Raw genomic sequence first — 22,198 nt, forward strand, 5'->3', positions numbered from 1 at the left:
ACCATGGATACAAAGGGTGCTAACACCTTCCCTTTGTATAACGTACCTCCCGAGCCTAAGAATCTAAATTAAGGTCTTTCCTGTTCTTTTCCACCTTTCCTTATTGGATAAAAGAAAAGTCGGTGGCGACTCTTGCTAACCGCGACATTGCGATTAAACACACAAAAAAGTCAGTTCACCGTATGACAATGTGCATCATAAAATTTGTGTTTCTCCCCCTTTGACAACACCAAAAAGAGGCAAAGATAGAAAACATGATAAGTATCATGAACGAAACACAACAACATATAGAAATAAACACACTCAGAGGCGTTGCAGAGATTAAATGATCCAAATAAAACATGCACTCACATAGAATCATATCTTAATTGAAATCGAAACTAAATCATAAATACACAACCAAGTATAGCAACAAAATATCCAAATCACAGTTGACATAAATGGTTGCAGCATAAGAATACAATAAACAAAAAGGACATGAAAGCATAAATTCATTTTTCATGCAGGGTAAAGATAAATAACATGCTAACCCACATGTATCATTATAACTACTTTAAATGTTTTACGTTAATGATATGAGATACATATGATGAAGAGATAAAACAAGATGTCACTATACGCATATAAATTGAAAACTCATGTGTAATCAATTGAAATTTTTGGAAGTGAACATATATTATCTTCATGATTCATCATTGATATCACATAATCATGGATCATAAACATGTAATCAATTTAGTCATAGTTAGACAATACCTTTCATATAAACTTTAAGGGCAATGAGATAAATAGATAACGATATTACCTCATAGGGTGAGACGGAGAATGCACTTCACACAAAAATGAACTTTCGAACAAAAGTTAAACAAAATATGGAAAGTGCATGCATTCAACATATGTTAGGCAAGATTTGAGATATCGAGAATGCCCAATTCTCGACGAATATATTTAGTACGAAAATTTAACACCATGTTTTAGGTTAAGTTGATCACACTAGTGTTGTCACACATGATAGGAATACGTTCAAGTTTAATATCAAAGTCAAGTAGTTGTTGTTTGAGCCAAAGAATTTGAGCGCAACAACTACCGGTTGCGACATATTCTGCCTCGACAGTTGACAAAGCAACGAAGACTTTCTTCTTGTTATTCCAACTAAATAAGGAGTTTGAAAATAAGTGGCATGTACCACTAGTACTTTTCCTATCTGATTTGCAACTGGAAAAATTGGAATCGGAGTAACCAACCAAACTATAATCACTTCCTTTAGAAAACCAAGTCCCATACATAGATGTACATAAAGGTATTTAAGAGTGTGCTTTATGGCTTTTAAATGTGATTCTTGGGAGCGGATTAATATCGAGCACACATGTACACAGTAAACATTAAATCAGGCCTTGATGCAGTGAGGTATAGAAGAGATCTAATCATACCTCTATAAATTTTAACGTCAACATCCTTTCCATGTTCGTCTCTATCCAAGTTTTCATTTGTGGGCATCGGAGTGTCAATAGAATTTGAAACTTCCATTCTGAAACAAAAGCAAAAAATAATAGAAATTACTAGGCTTAGAGCGTGTGGTCACGCCTTTGTTGATATTCCCAATAGTGTTGTCCATTGGATGGTCTTTGGAAGACCTCCAAGCTAAAGGAATACTATTCACTTTAGTTGAACTCTTATCCTTCTCCTTTTCAAGATTGTCATCTTCCTCCTCCTCAAGTTTCACCTCTTCATGTTGCTCAATTCCCTTTTCGATGTCATTGAGTATGTCTTCTGAAGATACACTGTAGCGGTAAATATTTTGAGATTATGTTATTTATTAACTTAACTCATAAAGCAAGAGTCGCCACCGTGCTTTTATTATTTCCAAAGGAAAAGGGAAAAAGTACGAACAAAACCCAAAGAAGTTTTAAAAACAAAACTAATAAAAAGAGATAAGGGTCTGAGGGTTAATTATGCAAAGGAAAGGTATGAGCACCCTAAACATCCATGGTACTCCATGGGAACCTCTTTGAAAATATGTACATTTTAGTTTAAAAAATGTGTTGTTTGCAAAAGATTGTAGAGATGGGGAAAGAAGAATTTTTCTTAATTTTTGTGTTTGCCGAGACTTTTGAAGTCTCATGCCTACGTACCAACAAAGTGCAATGGAAGATCAAAACCCCGTAGTTCATGGTAAGAGTATCAAAGATGTTTGTTTTGATTTATTTTTTTATGAAAATACATTTTTTCATTTTAAGGAGAATACTCAACTAGTCACCCACAAGTATGAGAAACTTTGCATCATCATGAGAAGGGCTCCAACTTGGATAAAAATCTACAAGTATGCCACTAACTCTCTTAGATGGAAAAGAATTATCATCAATACTATGTAGATAGTAGAATTACATCTCAACTATTTAAATGACTCATGTCTAAGCTTTGAGAAAAGTTTTAAAGGGAAAAGTGCACAAAGGGCACAAAAATTATATGAGTGAATTATGCATTTTTTAGTCTTTTGAAATTGGTCTAAATATGCTTAAGATGGATTAGAATTTATTGGGAAAAGGTTTTGAAAATCACTTGACAAAAAGTCAAGGTTTATTGAGATAGTGGTTCAAGTTAGAAAACAAGAATGTTTTGGAAAAAAAAAGAGTAGATTTTGAAAATTAAAGAAGGATATGAGAAGAAGAGACTATCTTAGAGCATAAAGTAAAAGCTAGGGATGAAAGATATAACTAAGAGATAGCAAGTTTTATGACATAAGTCAAGCAAGAATTCCCTCATTTGGATTAAGCCTCAAGCAAGCCAAATAAGCAAATAATAATCCATGTATCAGATGTAACCAAAGTAACCCAAACAAGTCTCCAAAAGAAGTCCAAATTCAAAGGTATCAGATGGATCTAAAGGTCTCAAATCACAATCTCCCAAAGCAAAGGTCAGGGTCCTAGCTCTAAGTCCATAACTTCATAACAATGATAAGGATAGTAACCTCAAGTCCATGAATAAAAAGAACCAAAAAATAATTGGGTTTTTTTCTTTATTAGTGTCTTTAAAAGAAAATTAAAGTCCAAATTGACAAAGAACAAATAGCATAATCTATAAAACAATATGATATGAGATGCTAAAATAAAAGCATAAAATAAATAACAAGAAATAAAAGCATAAAATAAATGAAATTAAAATAAAGTTAATATAATAATATGTTAGTAAATTATATTAGTGATCAAAAATGAAAGATGGTTTGGTCATTTTTTGGAGAACACTCAACTATCCACCCACAAGCATGAAAATATGAACCTGTACATCACCATGAGAAGGACTCCAACTTGGATAAAATCAACAAGTATGTCACTAGCTCTCATAAATTAAAAGGGAGCAATATTTTCACACAATACCATGAGGAGTAGAAGACTTACAATCTCACTTATAAAAATGCCTTACTTTCGGAATAAATTTAGCGCTATGTTAAGCAATCGTAATTGGATTTATGTAGAAGTCACAACTATCTGAGGTCAGACAATAATAATGTTTGTATTAATACATGCTAGAGAAATGATATATAAATCATTCTCCTAAAGTCATGTCATACAAAAAGAATAAAAGAAATGCTCGAGCATAAAGGCTAGGAGGATGGTCCATTACTTCAATCCATACTTCATAGTGCTTAGGACAAACTTATGCATCAATTCAAAATATCTTAAATAATCCATGATCAATTAGAAGGTAGGTGATCAGTGCATTTTGATGCACGTTCTTCCATGTTTGTACTTAAGCATTTCTTCGGTTTGGTTTGATTATTTTTATGACTTAATGTGTTTTCATAATTTATGTTATTTTTGCACTTATTTAATTTTCGTATTTAATTTTCAGCATTAGCAGTTTTCGCGAGAAAAATCATATCTTGAGCTAGGAGTATCGGATCGAGACAAGCTACCAGTCGATGGAAAGCTAAAAAAAAGATCTACAACTTTTGTTCAGAAGTCGAGAGCTGAATCAGACTGTAGCAGGGCCAGAAATTTTGTTGAAGCTGTTACATTATTTTTATATTTTGTTTGGGTTAGTTGTATTGGGCCCGGATCGTACATTTGACCCGGTTGAGTTGTGAAACGGGTTTGGGTGTTTTTACCTAGGTTAGGAAGCCAAAAAGAGGGTTACATTTTTTCTGTTCATGTACGATTTTTTGAGAGCTAGCGAGATGACTATGGAGAACTAATCCCTTTTGAATCAACCTGCTGTAATTCAGAATCCGCTTTGAGGTTTTTATTAATTCCAATTTGTTTCCTTTGAATTATTCTTATAATTCCAATTATTTGCTTTATCTAATTGTTGCTATAGGATAGAATCCTTAAATTTGATTGATGAATGATGATCCCGAATCAATTTCGTGTTAACATAGCTTTTATTTTATCACGAACGATCAAGTTGCGTCTGCTTAATTCGCAATAGTTTTTAATCCGTTTGCTTAATTCGGAATTTGGGAATATTACTCGCATAATTTCCTTTACGCTTGTTAATGGTAATTGTAATCGAATAGGAGCAGACCCGTTAGGGATTTGGAATTTTATAAGAATCAATGATAAGTCGGAAGATGATGTAGTATGTTGGTTTGTGTCAGCTTGTTCTATAATCATTTTTTTTAATCACTTTTCATAATCACTTATTCTAAATCGAATTGAAACCCCCATATTTTGTTTTCATACTTGATTAGTTTGTCAAGAGTCCTTGCGATACGATACTCGAGGTGTCGCTTTCCGTTTACTATATATTATTACTCGTTTTGACCCGTGTGCGACAGCGGATCAAATTGGCGCCATTGCCGGGGACTCTTGTAGATCTTAACCATTATTATAATTTTAGGTATTGTGTTTTAGCATTTCTTTTCTCTAAACTTCTTGTGTCTTGGTCTTTTTGCGGTTTAGGAAAAAAAATATGTTTTTAAACAAATTGTCTCAAATTATTCCGATTTTTTGTCGATTCATTGCAGGGTGTAGCAAAGGATTGGATTTATTATCTCGAGCCAAACTCAATTGCAAGTTGGACAGCCCTGAAAAAAGTGTTCTTGGAAAGATAATTTCCTGCCTCCAGAGTTGCCTCAATAAGAAAGGAGATTTGTGGTATTAGACAAGGCAATGAGTCGCTGACCGAGTATTGGGAGAGATTCAAGCACTTGGTATCTAGCTGCCCTCAACACCAGATCACTGAGCAACTTCTCATCCAATACTTTTATGAGGGTTTGTTACCGATGGACAGGAACATTCTTGATGCTGTTAGTGGTGGAGCATTAGTCGATAAAACTCCAGTTGCTGCCAAAGCCCTTATTGAAAATAAGTCTCTTAATTCTCAACAGTTCACCACTAGAGACAATTCTGTGCAAAGCAAAGGCGTGAGTCAAATTCAAGTTTCTTCCAACAAAGCTTTAGATACCAGAATTGACGAACTCACTGCCTTGGTCAAACAGTTGGCAGTAGCAAAACCTCAAACAGCAACTTTGTGTGGCATTTGTACTTCTCCTGAGCACCCGACCGATACTTGTTCTATTCTGAGAGACGAGTCCATTACTGAGCTGCCACAAGCTTATGCAGCCAACCTTTACAATCAAAATAGGTACAACAACACTCCTGACCTGTCCACCAACAAATACCATCCCAATTGGAGGAACCATCCCAACCTTCGATATGGAAACCCGCCAATCAGCCAACAACATAACTCACCTCAAGTGGCTGCCCTTGCACCTTCCGGACCATCCTTGGAGGATCTTGTTAAGCAAATGGCCGTGAACAACCTCCAGCTCCAACAAAGGACCGATGCTAGCATTCAGACCTTGAACACACAGATGGGACAGCTTGCTACTCAAATAAATAACATGCAAGCTCAAGGTTCGAACCAACTTCCAGCCCAGACAGTTGTCAATCCGAATGGTCCTAATGCTAATGTGAGCGCAATTTCTTTGAGATCCGGAAAAGTTATAGAACCAGCCCCTGAAAAAAATAAAAAAATCATTGAGGTAACTTCTGAACTTTCTCCTTCTGAGCCTCACCCAGCTGAACTTTCTTCTCCTTCTTCTGTTGTGGGCGAAACTGAAAAAATTAAAGAAAAGGAGTATAGGCCACCAGTCCCCTTCCCACATAGAGTTCTGAAAAATAAAAGAATTGAGGAGGGAGACAAGGAAAGAGAGATACTGGATGTTTTCCAAAAGGTTGCGGTAAACATTCCGCTACTTGATGTTATTAAGCAGGTTCCAAAGTATGCAAAATTTCTAAAAGACTTGTGCACAAGTAAGAAAAGGTTGAAGGGCAATGAGAGAGTATATTTGGGACGAAACATTTCAGCCCTTATCCAACCTAAACATTCACCTGAAAAAGCTACTGTTTCATCCCTCAATCAGGCCATACCCCAAAAGTGCAAGGATCCAGGAACTTTTTATATTCCATGTACCATTGGAGATAGTGAATTCGACAATTGCATGCTTGATTTGGGAGCAGACATTAATGTTATTCCTACTTCTGTTTATAATAACCTTGATCTTGGTCCTTTACAGCATACAGGTTTAATCATTCAACTAGCGAACAGAAGTAATGCTCGCCCCATAAGAGTAGTGGAAGATGTGCTTGTTCAAGTTAATGACTTGATTTTTCCTGTAGATTTCTACATTCTGGACATGAATGGAGAAACAAATTCAAGCAGATCGCCCATCATTTTAGGCAGACCGTTCATGAAAACGGCGAAAATAAAAATTGATGTCGACGATGGAACCATGTTCATGGAATTTGGTGACATTGTCGAAAAATTTAACATTTTCGATGCCATGAAACATCCCTTGGAGGAGAATTCTATTTTTCATATTGAATTGATCTCTGAGTTGGTTGATGACACCTTTTCTGAATTATTTTCACTTGGTTTTCCATCTCTATCTGAGTTTGATGATGTTTATTCATGTGATGATTGTACTAACACTAACCTTTGTGTTGTTTGTGCTGAGATTGATGCTGCCTTGCAGGGTGATAGTATAAACGAAGTTGTTTATTTGGATGAAGCTCTTGACATTCCGGCTGCCCCAAACATACCATGCATTGAACAACCACATTCTTTAGAGCCTAAACCACTTCCCGAGGATTCATATTATTCATCAAAGCTTCAACTTAATCAGAAATATAAGAAGGGAATTGGATGGACCTTGGCTGGCACTCGTGATATTAGCTCATCCATATGTATGCATAGGATCTCACTTAAAGATGAAACAAAAGTAGTGAGGCAGCCCCATAATCCTTTAATTCTTGATATTATAAAAAAGGAGATCGCTTTCACGTGTCCATTCAACACTTTTACTTATCGAAGATACTTCTTTGATCCTAGAATACAACACAAATGCATTAATCAAAATTTCAAGGTCAATGGACACTCCCCAAAGCTACTCCATGAGAACCCGACTTTGGAAGAAGAAACTGTAGAAGAGATCTCTTTGGGAAAGGCTGTTTATGCAATCACTTATCCGCCTTGACTCATCGGGTGTGTTCTTTCCTTTCTCTCACTCTTATTGTATATTTATGCTCTTTCATTAAGGACAATGTATGTTTTAAGTGTGGGGGAGGGAACCATTTATTTGTTTGTTTTCTTTGTTTTATTTTTCTCTGTTTTTTGTTCAAATTTAAAATAAAAAAAGTGCATCTTCTTGAAAGTTTTAGGCTATAGGTTACTTTGAGTCGAGTTTGCGGAGACTTGGGAAATATTCATAAGATCGGTATTGTTTTAACACCGCAAGTCTCCTGCATATGAAAATTGAGTTTAATTTTTATTATGTTTTAGCCTTACATTCTCATCCTCTGACAGCTCTTGAGTAGTTTATTTCAGCAGTCAGCACCATCTCACACACACTCTACGCAGGGAAGCTGATGAATATAAGTGAATGTTCCGAAAAAGAAAAAGAGAAAAAAATAAAGGAATGCACCTTCTAAGTTTGTTGACCCTCACCCGGTCACTTAACCCAACGATTGTGGAACCTTCAAAAAAAAGTTGGAAATAAGACTCTTTTGTAGTTGGTTCAGCGGGTTCTGGTGCTGAACTTGGTAGGGCGGATTACGGTCCGATCCCCCGCAACTACAACTGAGTAAGCAAAGGGTTATGTCACTTAAGTACCAGAACCCCGTGCAGAAAAGGATCAGAGTCACTAACCGGTCGCCTTGCTATGAGTGTGTGGAGATAACGGGCTTAATGTGATTGCGCCTGAATGAAAAAGAGCCAAAGAAGGATGAGTAAGTTGGGCTTTAATATAATAACATGATTCGAGTTGATTTGTGTATTCAGGAGGTTTATGTCTGCATAACTGTGGATTAGTGTTCTTACAATGTCCTTAGTGTTAAAGATTAGTACCTATCGAAGCAAAGTTAACCGAAGATGACTTGTAGCCTAGAATGAGTAACCGTTGATGTGTCTGTGTTTTGTTTTGTTTTTCATTTTGCTCGGAGTGTAAAAGTTCAAGTGTGGGAGAATTTGATCAGTGCATTTTGATGCACGTTCTTACATGTTTGTACTTAAGCATTTCTTCGGTTTACTTTGATTATTTTTATGTTTTAATGTGTTTTCATAATTTATTTTATTTTTGCACTTATTTAATTTTCGTATTTAATTTTCAGCATTAGCAGCTTTCGTGAGAAAAATCATATCTTGAGCTAGGAGTATCGAATTGAGACGTGCTACCAGTTGATGGAAAGCTAAGAAAAAGATCTACAAGTTTTGTTCAGAAGTCTAGAGCTGAATCAGACTGTAGCAAGGCCATAAATTTCGTTGAATCTGCTGCATTATTTTTATATTTTGTTTGGGTTAGTTGTATTGGGCCCGGATCGTACATTTGACCCGGTTGAGTTGTGAAATGGGTTTGGATGTTTTTACCTAGGTTAGGCAGCCAAAAAGAGGGTTACATTTTTTTTGTTCATGTACGATTTTTTAAGAGCTAGCGAGATGATTATGGAGAACTAATCCCTTTTAAATCAACCTGCTGTAATTCAGAATCCGCTTTAAGGTTTTTATTAATTCCAATTTGTTTCCTTTGAATTCTTCTTATAATTCCAATTATTTGCTTAATCTAATTGTTGCTATAGGATAGAATCCTTAAGTTCGATTGATGAATGATAATCCCGAATCAATTTCGTGTTAACATAGCTTTTATTTTATCACGAACGATCAAGTTGTGTCTGCTTAATTCGCAATAGTTTTTAATCCGTTTGCTTAATTCGGAATTTGAGAATATTCCAGGGAACCATTTATTTGTTTGTTTTCTTTGTTTTATTTTTCTCTGTTTTTGGTTCAAATTTTAAATAAAATAAATGCATCTTCTTGAAAGTTTTAGGCTATAGGTTACTTTGAGTCGAGTTTGCGGAGACTTGGGAAAAATTCACAAGATCGGTATTGTTTTAACACCGTAAGTCTCCTGCATATGGAAATTGAGTTGAATTTTTATTATGTTTTAGCCTTACATTCTCATCCTCTGACAGCTCTTGAGTAGTTTATTTCAGCAGTCAGCACCATCTCACACACACTCTACGCAGGGAAGCCGATGAATATAAGTGAGTGTTCCGAAAAAGAAAAGAAAAAGAGAAAGAAAAGGGAATGCACCTTCTAAGTTTGGTAACCCTCACCCGGTCACTTAACCCAATGGATGTAGAACCTTCAAAAAAAATTTGAAAATAAGACTCGTTGTCAGTTGGTTCAGCGGTTTCTGATGCTGAACTTGGTAGGGCGGATTACGGTCCGATCCCCCGCAACTACAACTGAGTAAGCAAAGGGTTATGTCACTTAAGTACCAGAACCCCGTGCAGAAAAGGATCAGAGTCACTAACCGGTCGCCTTGCTATGAGTGTGTGGAGATAACGGGCTTAATGTGATTGCGCCTGAATGAAAAAGAGCCAAAGAAGGATGAGTAAGTTGGGCTTTAATATAATAACATGATTCGAGTTGATTTGTGTATTCAGGAGGTTTATGTCTGCATAACTGTGGATTAGTGTTCTTACAATGTCCTTAGTGTTAAAGATTAGTACCTATCGAAGCAAAGTTAACCGAAGATGACTTGTAGCCTAGAATGAGTAACCGTTGATGTGTCTGTGTTTTGTTTTGTTTTTCATTTTGCTCGGAGTGTAAAAGTTCAAGTGTGGGAGAATTTGATCAGTGCATTTTGATGCACGTTCTTACATGTTTGTACTTAAGCATTTCTTCGGTTTACTTTGATTATTTTTATGTTTTAATGTGTTTTCATAATTTATTTTATTTTTGCACTTATTTAATTTTCGTATTTAATTTTCAGCATTAGCAGCTTTCGTGAGAAAAATCATATCTTGAGCTAGGAGTATCGAATTGAGACGTGCTACCAGTTGATGGAAAGCTAAGAAAAAGATCTACAAGTTTTGTTCAGAAGTCTAGAGCTGAATCAGACTGTAGCAAGGCCATAAATTTCGTTGAATCTGCTGCATTATTTTTATATTTTGTTTGGGTTAGTTGTATTGGGCCCGGATCGTACATTTGACCCGGTTGAGTTGTGAAATGGGTTTGGATGTTTTTACCTAGGTTAGGCAGCCAAAAAGAGGGTTACATTTTTTTTGTTCATGTACGATTTTTAAGAGCTAGCGAGATGATTATGGAGAACTAATCCCTTTTAAATCAACCTGCTGTAATTCAGAATCCGCTTTAAGGTTTTTATTAATTCCAATTTGTTTCCTTTGAATTCTTCTTATAATTCCAATTATTTGCTTAATCTAATTGTTGCTATAGGATAGAATCCTTAAGTTCGATTGATGAATGATAATCCCGAATCAATTTCGTGTTAACATAGCTTTTATTTTATCACGAACGATCAAGTTGTGTCTGCTTAATTCGCAATAGTTTTTAATCCGTTTGCTTAATTCGGAATTTGAGAATATTCCAGGGAACCATTTATTTGTTTGTTTTCTTTGTTTTATTTTTCTCTGTTTTTGGTTCAAATTTTAAATAAAATAAATGCATCTTCTTGAAAGTTTTAGGCTATAGGTTACTTTGAGTCGAGTTTGCGGAGACTTGGGAAAAATTCACAAGATCGGTATTGTTTTAACACCGTAAGTCTCCTGCATATGGAAATTGAGTTGAATTTTTATTATGTTTTAGCCTTACATTCTCATCCTCTGACAGCTCTTGAGTAGTTTATTTCAGCAGTCAGCACCATCTCACACACACTCTACGCAGGGAAGCCGATGAATATAAGTGAGTGTTCCGAAAAAGAAAAGAAAAAGAGAAAGAAAAGGGAATGCACCTTCTAAGTTTGGTAACCCTCACCCGGTCACTTAACCCAATGGATGTAGAACCTTCAAAAAAAATTTGAAAATAAGACTCGTTGTCAGTTGGTTCAGCGGTTTCTGATGCTGAACTTGGTAGGGCGGATTACGGTCCGATCCCCCGCAACTACAACTGAGTAAGCAAAGGGTTATGTCACTTAAGTACCAGAACCCCGTGCAGAAAAGGATCAGAGTCACTAACCGGTCGCCTTGCTATGAGTGTGTGGAGATAACGGGCTTAATGTGATTGCGCCTGAATGAAAAAGAGCCAAAGAAGGATGAGTAAGTTGGGCTTTAATATAATAACATGATTCGAGTTGATTTGTGTATTCAGGAGGTTTATGTCTGCATAACTGTGGATTAGTGTTCTTACAATGTCCTTAGTGTTAAAGATTAGTACCTATCGAAGCAAAGTTAACCGAAGATGACTTGTAACCTAGAATGAGTAACCGCTGATGTGTCTGTGTTTTGTTTTGTTTTCATTTTGCTCGGAGTGCAAAAGTTCAAGTGTGGGGGAATTTGCTCAGTGCATTTTGATGCACGTTCTTCCATGTTTGTACTTAAGCATTTCTTCGATTTGCTTTGATTATTTTTATGTTTTAATGTGTTTTCATAATTTATTTTATTTTTGCACTTATTTAATTTTCGTATTTAATTTTCAGCATTAGCAGCTTTCGTGAGAAAAATTATATCTTGAGCTAGGAGTATCGAATTGAGACGTGCTACCAGTTGATGGAAAGCTAAGAAAAAGATCTACAAGTTTTGTTCAGAAGTCGAGAGCTGAATCAGACTGTAGCAGGGCCATAAATTTCGTTGAAGCTGCTGCATTATTTTTATATTTTGTTTGGGTTAGTTGTATTGGGCCCGGATCGTACATTTGACCCAGTTGAGTTGTGAAACGGGTTTGGGTGTTTTTACCTAGGTTAGGCAGCCAAAAAGAGGGTTACATTTTTTTTGTTCATGTACGATTTTTTAAGAGCTAGCGAGATGACTATGGAGAACTAATCCCTTTTAAATCAACCTGCTGTAATTCAGAATCCGCTTTAAGGTTTTTATTAATTCCAATTTGTTTCCTTTGAATTCTTCTTATAATTCCAATTATTTGTTTAATCTAATTGTTGCTATAGGATAGAATCCTTAAGTTCGATTGATGAATGATAATCCCGAATCAATTTCGTGTTAACATAGCTTTTATTTTATCACGAACGATCAAGTTGTGTCTGCTTAATTCGCAATAGTTTTTAATCCGTTTGCTTAATTCGGAATTTGAGAATATTCCAGGGAACCATTTATTTGTTTGTTTTCTTTGTTTTATTTTTCTCTGTTTTTGGTTCAAATTTTAAATAAAATAAATGCATCTTCTTGAAAGTTTTAGGTTATAGGTTACTTTGAGTCGAGTTTGCGGAGACTTGGGAAAAATTCACAAGATCGGTATTGTTTTAACACCGTAAGTCTCCTGCATATGGAAATTGAGTTGAATTTTTATTATGTTTTAGCCTTACATTCTCATCCTCTGACAGCTCTTGAGTAGTTTATTTCAGCAGTCAACACTATCTCACACACACTCTACGCATGGAAGCCGGTGAATATAAGTGAGTGTTCCGAAAAAGAAAAGAAAAAGAGAAAGAAAAGGGAATGCACCTTCTAAGTTTGGTAACCCTCACCCGGTCACTTAACCCAATGGATGTAGAACCTTCAAAAAAAAATTGAAAATAAGACTCGTTGTCAGTTGGTTCAGCGGTTTCTGATGCTGAACTTGGTAGGGCGGATTACGGTCCGATCCCCCGCAACTACAACTGAGTAAGCAAAGGGTTATGTCACTTAAGTACCAGAACCCCGTGCAGAAAAGGATCAGAGTCACTAACCGGTCGCCTTGCTATGAGTGTGTGGAGATAACGGGCTTAATGTGATTGCGCCTGAATGAAAAAGAGCCAAAGAAGGATGAGTAAGTTGGGCTTTAATATAATAACATGATTCGAGTTGATTTGTGTATTCAGGAGGTTTATGTCTGCATAACTGTGGATTAGTGTTCTTACAATGTCCTTAGTGTTAAAGATTAGTACCTATCGAAGCAAAGTTAACCGAAGATGACTTGTAGCCTAGAATGAGTAACCGTTGATGTGTCTGTGTTTTGTTTTGTTTTTCATTTTGCTCGGAGTGCAAAAGTTCAAGTGTGGGGGAATTTGATCAGTGCATTTTGATGCACGTTCTTCCATGTTTGTACTTAAGCATTTCTTCGGTTTGCTTTGATTATTTTTATGTTTTAATGTGTTTTCATAATTTATTTTATTTTTGCACTTATTTAATTTTCGTATTTAATTTTCAGCATTAGCAGCTTTCGTGAGAAAAATCATATCTTGAGCTAGGAGTATCGAATTGAGACGTGCTACCAGTTGATGGAAAGCTAAGAAAAAGATCTACAAGTTTTGTTCAGAAGTCGAGAGCTGAATCAGACTGTAGCAGGGCCAGAAATTTCGTTGAAGCTGCTGCATTATTTTTATATTTTGTTTGGGTTAGTTGTATTGGGCCTGGATCGTACATTTGACCCGGTTGAGTTGTGAAACGGGTTTGGGTGTTTTTACCTAGCGGAGGCAGCCAAAAACAGGGTTAAGTTTTTTTATGTTTTAATGTACGATTTTTTGAGAGCTAACAAGATGACTATGGAGAACTAATCCCTTTTGAATCAACCTGCTGTAATTCAGAATCCTCTTTGAGGTTTTTATTAATTCCAATTTGTTTCCTTTGAATTCTTCTTATAATTCCAATTATTTGCTTAATCTAAATGTTGCTATAGGATAGAATCCTTAAATTCGATTGATGAATGATGATCCCGAATCAATTTCGTTTTAACATAGCTTTTATTTTATCACGAACGATCAAGTTGCGTCTGCTTAATTCGTAATAGTTTTTAATTTGTTTGCTTAATTCGGAATTTGGGAATATTACTCGCATAATTTCCTTTACGCTTGTTAATGGTAATTGTAATCGAATAGGAGCAGACCCGTTAGGGATTTGGAATTTTATAAGAATCAATGATAAGTCGGGAGATGATGCAGTAGGTTGGTTCGTGTCAGCTTATTCTGTAATCACTTTTTTTAATCACTTTTCATAATCACTTATTCTTAATCGAATTGAAACCCCCATATTTTGTTTTCATACTTGGTTAATTTGTCAAGAGTCCTTGCGATACGATACTCGAGGTGTCGCTTTCCGTTTATTATATATTATTACTCGTTTTGACCAGTGTACGACAGCGGATCAGTAGGTTTGAAATAATGAAAGTTCATCAAGTATCAATCCATACATCATGAACAAGATGGTCATAAGTCATCCATTTGACCAAGGTGAAAGAAAGAGATGAATAAAAAGGAGATAAGAGAGATCACCCCCAAATTGGATCAAAGGTTTAATCAAGTCATCCTCAAAGTCAATCATCCATTTTGTTGGATTAGGGTTTTCACCCCCGTCAACACCCAAGATCCATTGAGTTTGATGAGACTTATGGTGCAAAACAGCATGATCCAACGCCAACAGAAGTTCATAAAGGTCACACAAATATAAAATGATATTAAATGAAATAAAAATGTACCAAAAGTTTTTTTAAATGAATTTTAAAATAGAAATAAAATGAAAATTTCATAAGGTCCTTCAAAACACCAAATAAATTGTCAAGAAAATTATGGATGGTTGGAAATAAAATAAGAAGCATATAATAAATTTTTCATAATTTAAAAATGCAAAAAAATATATTTTTAAACCAATTAAAACAAAAGAGAAAAGAGAAATTCCACAGAAAATAGAAAATAAAATATGGAAAAATAAAAATCAGATGGAGAAAAATAAAAGAGAATTTTAGAAATCATTTTGGGGTTTTTTGGATGTAAAATGAATTTTCTATGAATTTTAAAAGAAAATGCAATAAAAATGAAAATAGAAAAATAATTAAAATCATAAAAAACACAGAGCGTTGCATCAGGCCTTATTAATTGACGTGGCATTTCCAACACTCCTCAGGTTAAGGCGCACGATGGGATTTAGCTGAAATGAAACACGGGATTTCATTTAAATTGAACCAATTAAAATATTTCATATGTCCAGCGTGTCTCAAACTTAGATGATCTGAGATAAACTCTGATCGTCTTCTCCGATGGTCCTCCACCAGAGTTTCATCGTTTGGTAAATTCAGAACACGCGACCACCACCAATGTGATCGCCTTCTCATCACGAATTCAACATCATGCTCCAAATTCATTTATCTAAATCGAGCATGAGGAACTTCAGAGAAGTTTCATAAACAAGCAAGCCACGGGAAAAAATGATGAACACGATCAATCAACATCAAATAAGTTAGGGGAAAGCAACAGGGAGTGAAGGACTACATCGTGGTAACTTGTTTGAGTTCAAATGGTGCTCAGAACTACCTTGTTCAAATGGTGATCAGAACTTGATGAAGCTCGATCTGGTTAGAGCACTTTATAAGGTCTCAGATCTTGGGAATTGTTGCAAAAGCTTTAGAGGATGCCGAAGATGCGAATGGAATCAAGAAATTGGACTAAAATAAGCTGGAATTCAAAACACGATATTGAACTTTTTTGGAAAACTTCAGATTGTAGCAGGGGTTTCTTGGCTCTCCAAAGCTTGGAAATGAATGTGATAGCTTCCTCTATTTATAGGGAATGTGTTTGGATCCAAATATGTGTGAAATCAAGCTTAATTCGTGCAAAACGAATTTGATCCAAATGTGAGAAAAGTGTGACTTGCAATCCATCAAAAGTCATCCAAATGATGTGTTTCAAGGGTCAATTAACTTCTGGAGACTTGGTTAAACATATTTAGGTCCAAAAAACAAGCTAATTTGGCTTGGGAATAAGATTAGTGAAGTTCAAATTTCGGGCAATGGTGATTTCTTCAGTTCTAAGTCACCATGTTCAACTCAATGGGGCATCTTACTTATGAGGCTTTTTTATCTCATTCTTCTTGCAATGTGTTGACATCATAACAAAGATTACAATGTGCCAAGAAAGGTTGAATTTGGATGCTTGAGCACAAAGTTATGGCATGTTGAAATTGGCACAAAAAACAGATCATGTAACTTGGAAAATTTTAAGTATCCAATGGCTGAAAATGACTTGTAATGTATCAATAAATTTCATGGCCTTCCAAGCATAATTTAACTTTGATCATTGAAGAAAACTTGTAGAGGGCATCACAAACAATATTTTGCAAAAATAATCAGCCTCAAATGTTGAAAATTGAAGAAGTTATAAACCTTGAAAGCTGAGAAAAAGTCACTTGAAAATAAGTCAAATTTCACTAAGTCCACAAATGACCTATAATGTCTCCAAACTTTTGATGACCCTCTAAGAATAATTGGCTCTTTTCATGTAAAAAGACGTTGTAGAGGATTTTTAGAAGAGTCATATGCAAAAAGAAGCATTAAAAAATGTTGATAATTGAAGAAGTTGTGATTCTTGGAACTTTGACTTCTAATGTTGACTTTTTTGGTCAAACCACTTGGAACAAACTTGCGTACTTAAACTTTTCTTGCATTTCAAAGCACATGGATGATCATATGAACTCAAAATAAGGTTTCATTGAGTGTGTCTTAATTAGATTTCTCAAAGCTTGAGGTAACTTGGTGAAGAAGGCATAGAAATAAACACATGAACCTTTGACTTTTCTTGAGAAGAAAACCATAAAACTTTGATGTACTCTTGATCAAAATGAGATTTAAAGGTGCTTTAGAACCTTTGAGATCATGCGTTGAAAGATAGCCCCCTTGAGAATCAATGGTTGGCCATGCTTTGCTGAGGAATCAAAGAAAACCTAGTTGAGGAATCATGCTTGATACTCTTGATGAAAAGCCATACCCTGCATAATAAACTTAAAGAAAACAAAACATATCTTGCTTATTTGATTAGTGGTTAAGCAATGAACATATAAACACAAAGGTAAAACATTAACAAAGAGGTGCTTGATGATCCCTACAAAATCTAAAATCCAAATATGAGAGGGAGAGGGTCCAAGAGGTGACCTTGTTTGTATGCAAGGATGTCAATGGTATGTGGAATCTTAGGGTTAAAAATTAGGGTATAACATACACCTATATCATGAAAAGAAATACCTTTTCCTACATTTCTCGGACAAGATTCATCAAACATGACATGAACCTAACCTTCAACAATAAGTAATCTCTTATTGTATACTCTATAAGCTTTAATTGATTGAAAGTATCCTAGGAATATACCTTCATCATCTTTTGCATCAAACTTTACAAGGTTATCCTTACCATTATTTAAGACAAAACATTTGCATCTGAAGACATGAAGATGTGATAAATTGGGCTTTCTACCTTTTAAAAGTTCATAAGATGTTTTGTTCAAAATGGGACGTATAAGTATCCTATTTAAAATTTAACACGTCGTTCTAATAGCATCGGCCCAAAATTATTTTGATAGACTATTCTCATTGATCATAATTCTTGCCAACTCCTCTAAAATTCTGTTTTTGCATTCCACAACACCATTTTTTGTGGATTCTAGTAGCGGAAAAATTATGTTCAATACCATGTTTATCACAATAATCTTCAAAGAGGTGGTTTTCAAATTCACCTCCATGATAACTTTGAATAGCAACTATGTTTGAGCTTAATTTATTTTGGGATAATTTTGCAAAATAAGTAAAAGTTGAAAAGGTCTCATTTTTACTACGCAAAAAGATAGTCCAACAAAATCTAGAGTAATCATCTACTATAACAAAACCATAATAATTTTCACCTAAGCTTTTTCTCCTAGAATGACCAAAAAGATCCAAAGGGAGAAGCTCAAAGGGTCTTTAATAGAGCCGTCAAAATGGGCCGAAGCTCATGGGCCGGCCCATCGAGCCCGGAAAAGTTAGGGTCTGGGCCTTATTTTTTGAGCCCATATTTTTCTGGGCCTTTTTTGGCCCGACCCGAAAAAACCCTAAAAAATGGGTCGGCCCGTATGGGCCATGGGTAGCCCAGTAGCCCGAAATAATTTTTTTTTAAAAATAATTACCTTACTTAGCACATGAATTTGGTTCATCTATTAGTATTCAATTATTCAACAAATTCATTAGTAAATGTAATTACACTTTATTCAATTACTTAGCCCATTAATAATCATACTTATTTAATTATTATTTAGTAAATGTAAGTTTGAGATACAAACAACAACACTATAACATCCGTATCAGATGCTTTTGAATTTGGTTTTGTACGCATTTGACGACATCTATATTTAGTTATGATGTTTTCATATTCATTATATTATTATAATATTTTTCTTTATTTATTCATGATTTTACTACCAGAACTTTCGATGTTTTTAAATGGTATGAAATGTTCTAAGGATTTTTTTAGTTATGCAAATAAATAGTTTTTTATTTTAATTTGTTTTTTTACGTGTTTTTACACGGTAGGACTGACAATACAATAAAACTAATTTTGAAGTAGTTTGGAATTCATTCGGCAACTAGTTAGTTGAATTTCGTTCATAAGACAAGTTAAGTTTTGACCTAAATCTTTTGTAACTAAATGAGTTAATTGGTAATAAATTTGTAGTCTTGAGCTGATGATTTTTTTTTAATTTATGCAATTTGAACAAAGAGTTGAAATCATTTATTTGTAAACTTAAAATGATTTTAGTAATAGAGTAAAAATAATTTTAAAAAAGGATAATATGGTTATTTATAAAATAAGGAGAATTATTTGTTTTTTTTAAATGGGCTTATTTAGGGTCAGGCCCGTTTAGGGCCGAGTAGCCCGCATCCCAGACAGGGTTAGGCCTGGGTAGTAAAATTGGAGCCCATATTCAATATGGGCATTTTAGGCCCAGCCCGAAAAAAAACCCGAGGCCCACCAGGGCCAGCCCGTTTAGGGTCGGGTAGCTCATTTTGAGAGCTCTAGTCTTGAAGTTGAAACAATATTTTTGAATTTAAAAGAGACCCTTGTTTGCTATCCCATTTGGCATTCATCGCATAGGTGATCTTTTGAAAATTTAGTTTTCGGTTGACCGATGACTAAATCGTTTGAGACCACTTTATTGAGTATATCTAAATTAACATGAGCTAAGCTTTTATGCCATAACCAAGAGTCTTCACTCATGGTTACTAAACACTTAGTGCTTGTTAATGATATATCGTTCAAGTCAAGCATGTAGATGTTGTTAACCCTCAAGCCCTTAAACGAATAATATTTCTTATCATTGTTTTAAATTATGCAAAAATTATTTATAAAAGTAATTTTGTAACCTTTGTCGCATAGTTGACTAATGCTAAGCAGATTATGTTTAAGATCTTCAAAAAATATTACGTCAGAGATAGTAGTAGAAGAGGGATTACCTACACTACCTTTACCAAGTATTTCACCCTTGTTATTATCTCCGTAGGTCACAAATACTTTCTTCATTGGCTTCAAGTCAATAAATAAATAAATTTAACCTGTCATATTGATCAGTGCATTTTAATGCACATTCTCCTATGTTTGTTCTTAAGCATTTCTTTGATTTCCTTTGCTTACTTTTATGTTTTATAATGTTTTTACATTTTAGTTTATTTTTATTGTTATTTGATTTTCGTATTTAATTTTCAGCTTTAACAGTCTGTACTAAAACGATCATAACTGGAGCTCCGGGAATCCGATTGACGTGTTCTAACAATCTCCGGAAAGCTAAGAGAAAGCGCTACAACTTTCGTATTGGAGACGAAGTCAGATTCGGAGCGCTTATTTTCCAGAATTTCGTTTGAAGCTGCAGCATTAGTTTTATTTTAGTTGTGGATCGTTAGTTTTGGGTCTGGGTTATGTATTTGACCCAGTTGGGTTGTAAACGATTGTATTGGTTTTCCCCTAATACCTAGCAGCCGAAAACACTATTCACATTTTTTTTACTATTCTCGAATTATTTTTCTGACGCTTGAGAGAACCGTAATGGAGAACTAATTTATCTGGACGGATTTCCTGTATTCAGGTTCACTACTTTGAGATTGTTATAATTGCATTTAGAATTCTATTCCTTTCAATAATATTATATGATTGTTGTTTGCTTAATCTGATTTCCATGTAATATTGTTGGTTAAATTTGAATGATATATGTTCTTGACTTTTGATCGCAATTCAACTCTACTTAACCGTTAAATTTGCGATATCTATAATCCTATGCTTAATCCGGCAATAAGAATATATACCTTACAGTGTCGATCATGTTTGTTGAATGATATTATGTTCAAATAGGATAGAATTCGTAGTTGTAGCAATCGATGATAAGTTGAACCTGACACAGTGAATCCGTTTGTTTTATAATCACCTATTTCATAACAGCTTATTTCAATATTCAGTTATTTAATAATCATTTTTTTTCTTAATCGACCATGAATCCAACCCCCCCCCCCCAAATCGATTTACCTTTGGTTAGTAATAATCAAGAATCCTTGAGAGACGATTCGAGTCATTGTCGCTATACTACGTTTTCAAAATAACTCGGTTTTGATTCGCGCGCGACAGCGGATCAAATTGGCGCCGTTGTCGGGGATTCTTGTGATTATTAATCAACATTAGAGTCATAGGTTTAGTGTTCTTGCGTTTAGGCCATAGGTTCCTCGCGGTTTTGGCCAATTCGCGTCTAGAGTCGAAAAATTCGGTTTTTGGAAAAATTGAGTCTGAACAAAAATCTGTTCCGTCTATTAGGAGTAAAAAATTCACCCGATCTTTTATCCCATACTACCAAGTAGTTATGGGTTTCCAGCCTCAAATCTTCAAAAAAATCCTTTTTTTCTATTTTTAATGAATTTTTTACTGTTTTCATAGAGTCGAAAAAAATCCAAAAAAATTCTCAAAATTCTAGTTTTAAGTCATTAGATTAATTTCGGTGTTAGTTTATTTTTATGAATTTATTTTAATCATTTTCCTTCATTGTGTTTGTTTTTTACTATTAGGGACATTGTGGGCATTTTCACAATTGTTATTGCATTGTTGTGCATTAGTCCTGGCTACTAGGTCTTCTTGTTCTGAGCTTTTTGATTTCGATCATGAGGTAGAGAGAACTTTGCACACACGTCGTAGAGCAGGCCAGACTAGCAATAGTTCACCACCCACAATTGAGTCTGATTCTGATTCTGATTACTTTCATAACTTGTTTGATTCGGATTCTGAAATTGTTTTTGATATGGCTGACCAAAGAGCTTTAAGGCAGTTAGTTGCCCCTGATGTGAATTATAATGGCTTGTGTTGAATATCCTGAAGGTGACACTCCTTTTGAACTAAAATCTGGTTTGATACACTTGTTGCCAAAGTTTAATGGTCTTGCAGGTGAGGATCCACATAAACATCTCAAAGAATTCCAGGTTATGTGCTCTACACCGTTGAGGCCTGAAGGAATAACTGAAGACCATATCAAACTTTGAGCTTTTCCTTTTTCATTGCAGGGTGCAGCAAAGGATTGGATATATTATCTTGAGCCAAATTCGATCACAAGCTGGAATGCTCTAAAAAGAGTGTTCTTAGAGAGATACTTCCCTGCCTCCAGAGCAGCCTCGATCAGAAAAGAGATTTGTGGTATTAGATAGGATAATGAGTCATTTGCTTAGTATTGGGAAAGATTCAAGAAATTAGTATCTAGTTGTCCTCAACACCAGATCACCGAACAATTGCTCATTCAGTATTTTTATAAAGGTTTGTTACCAATGGATAGGAATATTCTTGATGCTGCTAGCGGTGGAGCACTCGTCGATAAAACTCCAGCCGCCGCCAAAGCTTTGATCGAAAATATGTCCCTGAACTCCCAACAATTTACAACCAGAAACAATTATGTCCAAGCAAAGGGTGTGAACGAAATTCAAGTTTCCTCCAACAAAGCTTTAGAAGCCAGAATTGACGAGCTCACCTCTTTAGTGAAATTGTTGGTAATAGG

The 22,198-nt window shown here is 35.1% G+C and overlaps 1 protein-coding gene across 1 annotated transcript; it reads left to right on the top strand.

Annotated features, from left to right (window-relative positions):
- The first annotated feature begins 5,221 nt into the window (after positions 1 to 5,221).
- LOC127080255 (uncharacterized) lies at positions 5,222 to 21,520 on the top strand. Its single transcript, XM_051020583.1, has 4 exons — positions 5,222 to 5,583; positions 5,674 to 5,983; positions 6,215 to 6,524; positions 21,225 to 21,520. Exons 1-4 carry the CDS (start codon positions 5,222 to 5,224, stop codon positions 21,518 to 21,520), a joined length of 1,278 nt encoding a protein of 425 aa, XP_050876540.1.
- Positions 21,521 to 22,198: the final 678 nt, after the last annotated feature.

This window comes from Lathyrus oleraceus, chromosome 5 (assembly GCF_024323335.1).
Source record: "Lathyrus oleraceus cultivar Zhongwan6 chromosome 5, CAAS_Psat_ZW6_1.0, whole genome shotgun sequence".
Classification (NCBI taxonomy): domain Eukaryota; kingdom Viridiplantae; phylum Streptophyta; class Magnoliopsida; order Fabales; family Fabaceae; genus Lathyrus; species Lathyrus oleraceus.